This window comes from Balaenoptera musculus, chromosome 14 (assembly GCF_009873245.2).
Source record: "Balaenoptera musculus isolate JJ_BM4_2016_0621 chromosome 14, mBalMus1.pri.v3, whole genome shotgun sequence".
In the NCBI taxonomy this organism is placed as follows: Eukaryota; Metazoa; Chordata; class Mammalia; order Artiodactyla; family Balaenopteridae; genus Balaenoptera; species Balaenoptera musculus.
In genome coordinates, this window is record NC_045798.1 from 40788655 (window position 1) to 40801317 (window position 12663).

Genomic DNA, 12663 nt, shown 5'->3' on the forward strand with positions numbered 1-12663 from the left:
TGAGGTAGTTGGACATTTTCCCTGTTTTGCAAATAAAAGAACTTATGAAAAATGTTACTTTTGGTAGCTTAGATTGGAAAATTTTATGAGACTTGATGAAATGGTTATTAAATTAATATCACACTCTTGGCAACCCTACAGAATAAACTGTGAAAGTTTCTTTTCAAAACCTTAAAAAATCTAATATTCCCTTTTCTCTGGGATGATGATTAAAAAAAGAAACAAAGAATGTAATTATATATGCATTTTTAATAGGAACACCAGATGGCCCAGAATAGTTCCCTAGAATGTTCTGTCATTTTCTGAAAATACTAGTTTCATCTATAGGTGACATCAGCCACCACTGGGATGTACACTCACCCCCTGAGTCCTGGAGACTGTTGGCCACAGGGCCTGGGGCCATGGCTTCTCCATACCCCATCCAACCAAGCCCACCCTCCAGTTCAGCTCTCTGACCCCTTCCACCTTGCAGATCAGGGCTTGATCCCTGCTCCACAGGGTAGAAAGTGGAGATGGCCCAGCAAACAGGAGGAAACATTCTTAATGACCTTCGTGACTCTTGACTATCTCAGAAGAGGCTGAGACTATCTATGCCAAGCAGAGGAGTGATTTCAAAACTAAAGAGAGAAAGAACACCCTTCCAGGGTTCCACAAGCCATAAGCATTGTTTCAGGACCTTTGTCTGAATGGTGTTTTAAGGAGAGAAGTACATGATATTCTGCAGATCATTTAGGCTTTGGACGTGGTGACAACACCAAAGTTCTCAATCATTAGATTTCCAAGACAATACTGCATTAGACTAGGAATCACTATTATTGTATTTAACCACTCCTAGGGAAGTCCCATGGTATCTTTTCACTTGTCTAAAATATTTCCTTTTTCTCTACTTTGCATGTCATGTGGATAAGTGAAAATGACCAGGCTGCAAGTAATAGAGTCCAAAAGTATGATGCAATTGGAAAATATTTGACCCGTAAAAATCTATTTCAAATGACAGACCCTTTCAACATGGCAGCTTCTCCTGCTGAGGTTTGAACCTTTCCCAGCATTTCTCAAGTGAGGTCTAACTATGTTGTTAAAAAACAATATCCCAACAGAAAAGTAGTGGTGCTCGTAGGAACACCGCTTTCCAAAATAGTGCTGTGATAACTCTAATAAATCTGATCTGCCCTCCATAAGAGAGGTGATCACTAATGATTCAATTATCCAGTTATTACTGTTAGTCTACTCTTAGTAAGAATTGAATAGAGGATAAAACTCAATCTAAGGGAGTCGCTTAATATAGTGAATATATTTAACTCCCAGAGTTATGGTTGAATCCAATAGAAATACATTTTAATTGACACATGTTTTCACACCCACACACATGCACAAAAGGGAAAAGAAAACAGCTATTTATTGAGTTTCTAATGTATGCCACAAACCATGGCTCTTTATACACTATCTCATTTTAATTCTCACCTCAGAAGTATTGCATTATTTCAAACGTTTTGCAGAGATGGTCATTTTCTCTTAGCATGTCTCTAGTTCCAAATTATATTTATAGACCGAAAAGTTGCTACTTTAGAGGATGAAGTCAGAAGCATTCCTCAAATAATACTTCCTTTATGGGTTTTACTACGAGGCTGTATTCTTTAGTTCAGAATCTTACTTTAAATGTTCCTGAGCTCTGTATGTCCTCTGATGCCATGGAGGGAAGGAGAATTAGGAGGAACAGACTGAGCTTCTAAAGGCAAACTCGGGGCTTCTCAGCCTCATTACTGACGCGGCATGAGATGGTCATTGTGAGGTCAGTAGGCAACTTTAATCTCCAACAGTACCAACAATATTGGTAAATTTCCAAGAAGGCTGTGTCTTAGACATCAGACATTACTGGCCCTGGGGCTCTTTCTCCAGATGACCAAACCAAGTATTATAAAGCTGGGTGGAGAAGGTGCACAAGGCCGTCAGCCCTGAGAGGTGCAACTCAGAACACAGTGGGAAGGTTCTTTTTCCCCTATTGATCATGGGCTGCATCCCTCCTAAACTCCACCTCCGGGGAAATTCATTGTCAGTGACCTGGTTAACAACAGGAGAAACTGAAGCGCAATCAGCAACCCCACAGGGCATAAAGTGAGGGAGACCAGGGGAGTCAGGTTAAGAAAACTGTTTCCTCTTGTAGCGTCCTCTGCCGGAGCGCTGTGACCGACAGCAGGAGTCGCCTTGCTGTGTACGAGCTGTTAGAAGATGCAGACGTTTGGCTCAAAGCACGGATGGCCCGATTCCTTCTGGTACGCTTCTGTTTTGACCACTGAATGTTAGAAGTATTTTTATTGGTAACCATATATATTTTTAAAAGCTTATTAAAGTTTTGGCTGGGTTTGTGTTACAGCTATAAAGTTAACCTGCAGAGAATTGCCAGTGTTATGATGTTTATTTTCCCATCTAGAAATCTGTTTTGCCTCTTCATTTGTTGGAGCCTTTTCTATAGCATCCAATAAAGTTTAGTCATCAAATTTGAACACACGTCACAAAACACCATTTCATTAATTTGTATTTGTTGTTACTATTATGAATGAACTATCTTTTGTCGTGATATTTCCTAGTTTATTATTATTGCTGGTGTATAGAAGTGCCATTAGTTACTGTTTATTTTCTTTCCACTTTACTATTTTATTATGTCTATTAGCTTCTTGGCAGATTCCTTCAGAATTTTCAAGGTTGTAATCACCTGGTATTTTTTTCCAGACCATTGTTACTCAATTTCAAGAAGAGTATTTTCAATTAATTAGATATATACTATTAAGAGTTAAAATGCCAGCTTTGGCAGATTAAATACCCTTTTAATAGCATAACTTAAATATTGAGAATTGTGATAAACAGAGGCAGTGGGATCTGGGCTAGGAAGGGGTGGTCAGGTTTACAATAACTATCTCAGGGAACATAAGATTATCTAAGCATGAAGCAACTTCCTGATACTGTTAATATTAAGCATGTATCACTCTGGGAAATGCCAGGCCAGCCTGTTCTAATATGTTTTAAATATTTGTGCTTGACAGTATTAAAAATGTTGAGCTTTCTCTTAAGAACTACCTGGAGTTTAGTTTTTAAACATTATTATATAAACTATATAATACTTTAAGACTTTTTAAAATGATGACTCTTTTTAAACATAGTAAGTCAAGTGAATCTTAACCTCTTCATTTTTGGAAATTATAATGGGGCTGAACGTCCTTCTTTTAAGCATAAGTTTGCCCTTTTGAAATAGTCAGATGTCATTCAGAGTCAAGGCTGACTGGAAAATAAGCTCCATGAAGGCAGGAGTGTGTCCATCTTGGTCTTGCAGAATCCCACCGTCTCAGTGCCTGGCATATAGTAGGTGTTCAATTAAAATTTTGTTGTTACCAAATAGCTTTGTGATCAAGCAGGTAATAGTTTTGATTTAAAATAAGAAGTATTAAGTTAATGACTGAATTTCTTGTGTGACTCAGAAACTAGCTCTGGAGACAGAGCCCAAATGTGCCTGAGATACAAGTCATCCTCTATTGAGAAGGATTGTTTGTAGCGGGAGCAACCCTCTTTCTGAACAGTGGGCTCCCTGGTTGCCCACCACGTCCCTGCCTCTCCCTGCCAAGGGGTCTGAAGAGCCAGCATTGGCCCCAGGCAGGAGAGAAAAAACTGTCAAACGTCACTGACGGAGAGTTGTCTTTGAACTTTCACATGATTTTGTTTATTCATATAATTATTCCAAGAGCAATTTAGTCAGTGATCCTGCATAATAGTAAAAAGGATTTGTTGGACGTAATGATGCCAGAGGGAGTGCTATCCTATGATTTTTACTGCTTTACAATAATAGTTATAATTCCTCTGGGTGAATTCTTAACGGCTTTTTGTTGTTGTTGTTGTTGTTGGGTCTTCGTTGCTGCATGCGGGCTTTTCACTAGCTGCGGGGAGCAGGGGCTACTCTTCATTGCGGTGCGCGGGCTTCTCATTGCAGTGGCTTCTCTTGTTGTGGAGCACGGTCTCTAGGCGCACAGGCTTAAGTAATTGTGGTGCACGGGCTTAGTTGCTCCACGGCATGGGGGATCTTCCCGGACCAGGGCTTGAACCCGTGTCCCCTGCATTGGCAGGCAGATTCTTAACCACTGCGCCACCAGGGAAGCCCGTAACAGCTTTTTTAAAAGAACGTGTTTGGCTATAACCTTGACTTTGCTGATAACTGGGATGTACCTTCTTGTATTTGCTCGACAGCATCAAATTTGTATCATACCCACTGAAGAATTCTCAATGGAATATTTGAGACCTCACGTCAAATGCATTGCCAGTTATGGGAGATTTGTTAATGAAAGGTAATGTGTTTCCTTCCTTTATTCCTTGTTTGTGCTGAGTGATACTTAATGCTTTTAAGGCTGTAGATTTATATTTAACTTCAGAAGTGATCACAGGCCAAGGTGCTAAAGGCTGGTGATGCATTAAAAAAAAAAAAAAAAAAAAGAGCTAAGTCATTCATCCCAGCAATCTTTCCAGAATTCCATTGTATCAGGAAGCTGACACAGTAGCAACTGGGGGAAATGGTTAGGCCTCACCCTTGAGGACAGTTACTCTGAAGTTCTGTTCTGAGCCTTCGTCAAGACTCAACTTTGTTCCAATCCTTTCATCTCTATGTCTGAGACTCCTCATTTAAAAAAACATGAAAATAATGACCCATCTCACAACTATGTTATGAGAATTAGCTAACCAATGATTATTGGGATTTTGGGAAGGTTGTTTGGATGTAGACTCAAAAATAATTTATGGACACAGTCATGACATCTTATGCATATGGTTGAAACCACCAAGACAATGAAATCTGGCTGTGCCTAAAAGAAATGATAGGCATGTGTTCTCTTTGTTTTTGTATAGTTTTATGTCAACATTGATGTTTAGAGGTGAATAATAATGTTTCATTGCATTGATCTCATTTAACAATGAATTTTAGTCCTAGAGAGGGAAGTTTTAAAAAGTTTCCATCTAGCTTACTTTCCTTCAAAATTAAGATTTTTTTTTTTTCTGTCTTAGCTTATTGTATTAAGCGGGCAGCCAGAATACACTTGGCCAATCCAGAGCACTGAGTATGTTTGTATAAAGATCTCCACAGGCTGGTGGTTCTCTGGATCCTTTTGATGTTTAGACTCTGTATCTTCACCGGGGGACAGTTCTTCGGGTTTTGGTTATTTTTCAGTATTCTCTTTTTCAGTGCCACCTGTATCTCCTTGGTCCCTGAAACTCCTCCAACAGCATTGATTTTGGATGTTCCGAGCGGTGGGTCTTCCCCTCTCCTGCCCCAGGACCCTTTACCTTCTGCTGACGCTGTTACTGGAGTCACCTTGAAGGCCCCACAGGTAGGGCTCCCCCTCCGTGTGTTGCTCGTAAACCAGTGGTTCTCAAAGTGTGGCCCCAACCAGCCCCATCCCCTGGGAACTTGTTAGAAATGCAAATCTGCAGGCGTCACCCCAGAACTATTGAATTAGAAACTCTGGAGAGGGGCCCAGCAATCTGTGCTTTAACAAATCCTCCAGGGGATTTGGATGCCCCTAAAGTTTGAGCACCTCTGCTCTCATCTGTGGAGAATCCCAGGCATGAGGCATCCGGTTAATCCTGTCTGTGGCCACCCCATCCTGACGCTCCTTTTCCCTCCTGCATCGCTGTCTACATAGTCATTTGGCAATTTTTCATGACCCATCTTAGGATAGGTCATATTTTCATGGGCTACTGCTACTTAACGTTGTTGAGTCATTAATTATCTTCCCAAATCAGAACATAAGCGCTTTTAGAACTCTAACAAATTTTTTGTGGCCCCAACTTGTAGGCCGGACATTCCCAATAAACACATATTGATTAATCATCTAGAGCACAAAGGCGAAGTATATGAAGGGAATACACCTTTTTTTCACTGTAAACTACACAGTTGCAGGACTTAATGTTTGTTCTCATGCCATTATGTCCTTCTAATCCTAGAGATGGCTTGTGTCAGTTCACATTGCATCAAGAGAGGAAATTAACAGGATTTGGGAGAGAAAATTTCATAAGATCCCGTATGGGCAAGGCAACCTAGAATAGTAGGGGGAAATGAATTGAAATCATGACAATAGAGCTGTACTCCTGGTTTTGCTATAAAATTAGTGTATGACCTTTAGTCAGTCACCCTCCAAGGCACAGCTCTCATCTGAAAGATAATCTTTTATTGTTGTTATTCTTGTAGGGTTTTTTTGCGGTTTGAAAAGACTTATTACTCACATAGTGAGGCTTTCTGGGGAGAGCAGGGCTCACACTCAAACTTGAGCAAGCACTGGGGTCTGAATCTGGTTTTCGTTGTGGTTAGGACGGGGTGTAGGGGGAGTCTGGGTGAGGGCTCCCTCTCCCATGGGCTGGAATTTGTGTGGCTAGAACTTCCCACGTGTGCCAAGGGATGAACACCTGGGCTTTCTTATCAGCTTGTCCAGGTGTAGGACAAAAGGCAATAGGTGAGTGATGGAGCTTGAAAACTGTCAAACATGAAAAATGGAGTCTGACCCTTTGTTACACGGTTATTACAAGTAGTGCTCAAATGCTGGGAACATTCTTGTATGGCCTTTTGCACACACGTTGTGCCTTTCTGTTGTTAAATACCTAGGAATGCAATTGCTCAGTTATATGTTCAACTTTGGTAAAAACCACCACATAGTTTTCCAAAGTGATTTTACCAAATGTCACTCCCTCCAGCATCACTTATGGTTGTCCCACCGTTGGTTTGTCCATTCTGCAGCTGAGGGTTATTTGGTTTGTTTCCAGTGTCTGTGATCACAAATAAAGCTGCTCCAAATGTTCAGGGGAAAGTTTTGTGTGAATGTGGATTTTCACTTCTCTTGGGTATATACTGAGGTTGTTTTGGTTTTTAACCTCAAAATATCCTGTGATTCTAATTATTCATAACCCTGCAGCTTGAGGAATATTTTTTTTCCCACCCAGAACCAAGTGACCTTGCGAGGACTCGTACCGCGTCCGGGTCGATATGTCATTGTGGTCCATTTTTATCAAACCGGTGCAATCCGACGTTCCTGGCGCAGGTGTCTGTGGACAGAGGGCAGCTGCAGCCAGGTGAGCTGCGGGGAGCAGGGGCCGGCTGCAGGGCTCACCTGCCTTGGCAGGGGTGTGATAGGAACGCCTCTCTCTGCCCCCAGGCATCTTCCGTGCCTCTTTTTGCCCCCATGTGCTTGGCTGCCGGGACCAAGCGATCGCCGGAGATCAGGTTGAGTTTGACATCTCGGAGCCGGAGGTGGCCGTGACTGTGAAGGTTCCAGAAGGAAAGTCCTTAGTTTGGGTGCGTTCTGCTTATTTCTCAGCTTGCTCTTCACGTGGTTGCCTTGGTTGGCTGCTCTGTGTGTCAGTTTTGGCTCATGACAGTAATTCCTCCAAGGAATTGAAGCCAGATTTATAGAAAAGTGTTTAAATTTTACGGCTAACTTTACCAAAAAAAAAGTCTTTCTTTGACAATTAAAATCAAGGGAAAGCAGAATAATAGAGAAGTGACTAGGAAGAAAAACCTCCCTGCACGAGCCTGGAGCCCTCTCCTTCAGCCCCTCCTCAATGTCATCTGACAGGTCTCTCTCTGAAGCATTGAACACTCATTTGTTCTTGAAAATTTCTTTCTTATTGGCTTCCATAGCTACTTTCTCTTGTTCTTTTCCCACTTTCTCCACTGCTCCTTCAATGATTTCTCTTTCCCTTCATCCCCATATGTCGCCGTTCCCTCTGCCTCGACGGTGAGCCCCCTTGTTCTAAGATTTCTCTTTGAATAACATCGTCTGTGCCTGTCGATTCTGTTCTTCCTCTCTGTGCGAATGACACCCACATCTGTGAACTCATTTCTCATCTTTCCTGAGCTCTAGGACCGTCTACTGCACATCCCCATAGCCAGAGAGCTCACAGGTCCCTCCACCTTAGCCTGTTACCAGCCCAGCCCCGGGCACCCCCTACCCAGTTCTTTACCTTGGTTGATGGAATCGTGGTCACCCAATGCCTGGAAAGCCTTGGAGAGCCAGGAAGCACTGCCAGGCCTGCTCTGTGGCCCTCCAATTCTTGCTCATGCCTCCTCTCTCTCTGAGGATGTCATCTTCCTAGGGACAGGGGCCTGACTTTATTCATTTTGTATCCCCTGTGCCTGGAACACCATCTGGCACACGTACTTGGCAATGTTTATTGAACTGAATAACATGAGAGCAGTAGACTCTGTAAGCCGTAAGTTGGTGAGTAGTTGACGAAGATGTTTGAAATTTCCTGCAGCATTTGTTACTGGCGCAGTCTGGTTTATACAGGTATAGAGAACTGAGCAGTATTTTTAAAGACCGGGGCTACAATTATTCATAATAGAGTATCTGATAGGATATGAATTTCAGGGGCAAGCCACCATGTGAGTTTCCCCATTGGTCCTGCCATTTCGGTTTGCTCACATTTAACAACACAAACTGCAACCTCTGGAGATCCAGGGTCATCCCAGGCATGGATCACACAGGGCCCTGGCTGTCCTAACAGGCCCCTGCTCACCCCTGACGTCTCCTGTCCCTGCCCAGCACCCGAGGCTGCTGCTTCTCTGAGCAGGTGCTCCAGGAGATCTGCCCCAGACTTATCATTTCCTGCATGGAAACATGGCCTGAGCCTTCAACACTGGCTTAGGGTTGTTTTGTGATTCTTTTTTCATAAATCCTGTTTCATTTGGTTTTGGACTTAACAATAAAGAACGTTGATCTTAGCGAAGAGAAAGTGTGATGGAGAGCCGTAGGTATGCCGTGCTGTTGGAAATCCAAAGACATGCCGACAGCTTCCCTTTAGGTCCGTGTCCTAGTGGTGCCTGCGGAGAATTACGACTACCAAATCCTTCACAGAAAATCAGTGGACAAGTCATCTGAGTTTGTCACCAATTGTGGAGGGGACAGTTTTTATATTGAGTAAGTATCCTCTGTGGAAAGGCCCTGGGAGGCATGCAGCTCTCCCACATTCCCGACCAGAGCAAGAGGCCCAGGGAGGGGTGGCCCTTGGGTCTGTCTTCTTCCTCTGGGAGGCTGAGGGAGTGGCACTGAGTCCCGGGTCCTCAGCGCATGCTACAGCCATTGTGCACATCTGGGCGAGATTTCCCTCCTCAACTTTGATCTTAACGGATCACCTTCCAAGCTGGGATTCACAGGCTGCTTGGGAGTTTCTCTTCCTCTTCCCTGCTTCCTCTTGGCTGACTCAGATTCCTAAAAGATACCACACAGGGCTTCCTCCGTGGGGAGGCATGTGAGCCCTGATTCCCACTCTCCTTTGCCCTCTGATTGAGTGGGGAGCATCACAGAGGGGTGGACCTCCCCGTCTTCCCTCTGTGGGTCCCTGAATGCTAAGAGCCTAGAACCGCCCTGAGTATCAGCTCCTGCCATTCTTTTCTGCAGACCCACCCTGCCCCCTGTAGGCTTCCCAAGGAACTGAGGCTCCCGGGGGCCAGATGCCTCCTGCGTAGAAAATATTAAGAGCAAAGGCTCTGAGGTCAAACAGCTATGGGTTTGAGTACCTGCTCGACCACTTCGTAGCTCTGTGGCCTCGGGAATGTTGCCTAATTTCTAGGACCCTCAGTTGCCTTATCTGTGAAATGGGGCTTAGGGCCTAATTGGTTGGGTGGTTGTGAGGTTAAGTGAGGTGTAGGCAAAAATTCTAACACACATGTTCAATAAATGTTGGCAATTCACCTCCTCCTCATTATTATTCTAACTGGTGTATCATTACACATGTAGGTGTAAATTTTTTTGGTGACTACTTTATTGAGATATAATCCACACACCATACAATTCATCCTATAGGTGAATTTTCACCCATTTATTCCAGCCACCGAAAGTTCCCACCCAGCGTCCTGTGATGTGTCCTGGAGTGGATGGGGATGGGAGGAGGGGTGGCTGGCACCCACTGTGAGTCCAGGGGTGGGGTTTTCTCTAACTTCCTCCCAAACTCCAGAGCCCCTCCCCCAAAACACTGCTTGGTGAGGCATGTGGGAAGAGGAAGGTTGGGACCGTTTCTGGGCACGCCTCCCAGGATCTCACCATGAGTTTTTGTTCCCACAGCCCCCAGAAAGCCTCTGGATTCTGTAAGGATTCTGCCAGGTCCCTGGTGGCCCTTTACCATGACGGCGCACTGCCTTGTGAGTGCCACCCCGCCGGGGCCATTGGCCATCGCTGCAGCCCAGAGGGCGGGCAGTGCCCATGCCGGCCCCATGTCATTGGGCGGCAGTGTACCCGCTGTCAAATGGGCTACTACGGATTCCCGCACTGCAAGCGTAAGTGCATGTTCAGGTCAGCCAAGGTCATCTGTGGTCCCAGGTGGATGAAGCTCACCTGGGGCCAGGTTTCTTGAATATCTCTGTGCTGGAGACTCACCTGGGAATCTTGTGAAAATGCAGATTCTGACTCTCAGGCCTGAGAGTCTGCATTTCCAGTAACCACTCAGAGTATACCCATGCTGCTCATCTAGGGACCACACTATGAGTAGCAAGGTTCTAGAAGATAAATATTTATGTTTCCCATGCTATGTGACCCATGCGCTTGGCAAAGCAGGTGAAGGTAAATAGCCTTAAGCATCAAAATATTGGACAGCTCAGTTCTCTTCTTAGTGGAATAGGTTAGGCTTCAGTTTCTGCAGCCTAACCAAAGCTCAGCTGAGGTGGGAGGAGAGCCAGGGTCACAGGGCGTACCCCTCACTGAATGAGGAGGCCGTGGGTCTGTATCTAGGGAATGTGCTGCAGCCCTTGACGAGGGTCAGCCCAGGCCATGTGAGGGGGGCGGAGTCCCCGCATGGAGGCCAGCCTTTGCGTAACAAGGGCCCCGCTGCTGCATCCTGTCCTGACCTTGGGCTCAGTGCGCTGGGGTGACGCGGAGGCCCTTCAGGGAGCCTGAGAAGAGCTGACCCCCTGACGGAGGACAGGCCTCACGTTAGAATGACATGTAACTGCAGCTTGGGGTCGGGGGGCGCCTTAGGGTGTCTACCTTGGTGTCAGTAGCTCCAGCTGTGCCGCACTCAGCTCCTGCACGTTGTGTCCGCCATGAGCGTTGGGTGTGGTCGGTCTTGGCCCCAAGAAAGGGGCCTTTCAGATAAACCACACTCAGTAATGCCATAAGGGAAGAAAAGCAAGACCTTTCTCCCAGACCCCTTGGAAGGTTCTGGAAGCCCTGGTGCAGTCCTGCTGGAGGTCAGGGACGTCTAACCCTTTCACCGTGTCTCTTCATCCCCGGCCAGCATGCACCTGCGGCCGGCGCCTTTGTGAGGAGACGATGGGCATGTGCCTTTGCCCGCCCCGCACGGTCAGGCCCCAGTGTGATGCGTGTGAGACACATTCCTTCAGCTTCCACCCGCTGGCCGGCTGCGAAGGCTGCAACTGTTCCAGGACGGGCACTGACGGGGCTGCCACCCCAGAGTGCGACAGGGACCATGGACAGTGCAGGTGAGGCCTGGTGGACTAACCTGTTGCATCCTATGGTGGGAAGGGAAGACGCTGTCCGTCCCCACACCGGTCCCCGTTACTTCCCGCTTCGCATGGGCCCCGAGACTGCTTGAGATGACCTCAGGGTGATGCTCCCACCCAGGATGGGTGTGGTGTTTGGAGCGTCTGGTCCCCTCGGGCTCAGGTGGCCTGGCAGAGCCTGGGTGAGCGGATGGCTGTCTCCCGAGGCCCAAGCAGCCTCGCCGTCCACTCCAGCCTCATTCCGCGTGTGCGTGCGATACGTGCATGATTACGTGATCAGTTCCATCTCCTTGGTCACCGGCTGGTGAGCATCTGTTCGTTTGTACTGAGGTCTGGGCTCCAAACCCTCACTCTCGTAAGCTGGTAGTTTTATTAAGGACGGTGCTTGATGAAGTCTAAAATCCCGAGCCTGCTGCCCTGACTCAGATGGGGGAGCCGGAGGCGGTGCAGGGGCCTCCACAGGGGGACTCCATGTGGGTAGGGCGGCAGGGTGGGCAGTACCCGCTGGAGAGCCTGACCTGAGAGGCGGGGCTGCCTCCCGGACCACCGAGGTCCAGCACGCAGCTGCTGAGAGACAAGAGGCAAACGGCGGCTCAGACAGATGCCAGGGGGCCAAGAGGTTCGCTCAGCAGGTCAGCTCCGCATTGGAAACCAGCGGGTGCTGTCACGTGACTCCAGGTGACCAGCCTGATCTCGGCAGGAGGAGAGAGTGGCCACAGGGGGTGAAGAACAGGATCCAGTCTCCTAGAAGAAAAGGCTGGAAAGAATCTGGTAGGGGTTATGTGGCAGGAAGACTGAAGCAGAGCTTCTGCCATCCAGGCCGGTGTGACCTGTGCAGGAGAAAGCGTGAGGCTTGCCCCAGCCCTGCACTCCCCCCTCCCCGCTCCCCCCCCAGGCACGTGGACGTAGGCGTCGGTGCCTGTGACCCCGGTGTGAGAGCCAGGAGGGGCCGTGGCTGCCAGTGGCAGGCGTCTGCTCCTCCAGCTCCAGGGCAGCTGTGTTCGTTTCCCGTGGCTGCTGACAAATGGCCACAAACTGGTTGTCTTCAAACAACAGAAATTTATTCTTTGATGGTTCGAAAGGCTAAACGTCTGAAATCAAGGTGTTGCTCTTTCTAAAAGCCCTAGGAGAGACTGTTCCCTGCCTGCCTCTTACCTTCCCGTGTTGCCGGCAGTCCTTGGAAT

General features: G+C 46.8%; 1 protein-coding gene across 1 annotated transcript in view; it reads left to right on the top strand.

Annotated features, from left to right (window-relative positions):
• LAMA3 (laminin subunit alpha 3) overlaps window positions 1-12663 on the top strand; it is a 238643-nt gene that overhangs the window by 128840 nt on the left and 97140 nt on the right. Inside the window, 9 exon segments of the mRNA XM_036874222.1 lie at window positions 2162-2270; window positions 4231-4328; window positions 5216-5360; window positions 6967-7038; window positions 7041-7095; window positions 7179-7318; window positions 8827-8942; window positions 10086-10297; window positions 11254-11458. Of these exon segments, the coding sequence (XP_036730117.1) occupies window positions 2162-2270; window positions 4231-4328; window positions 5216-5360; window positions 6967-7038; window positions 7041-7095; window positions 7179-7318; window positions 8827-8942; window positions 10086-10297; window positions 11254-11458 (1152 nt within the window).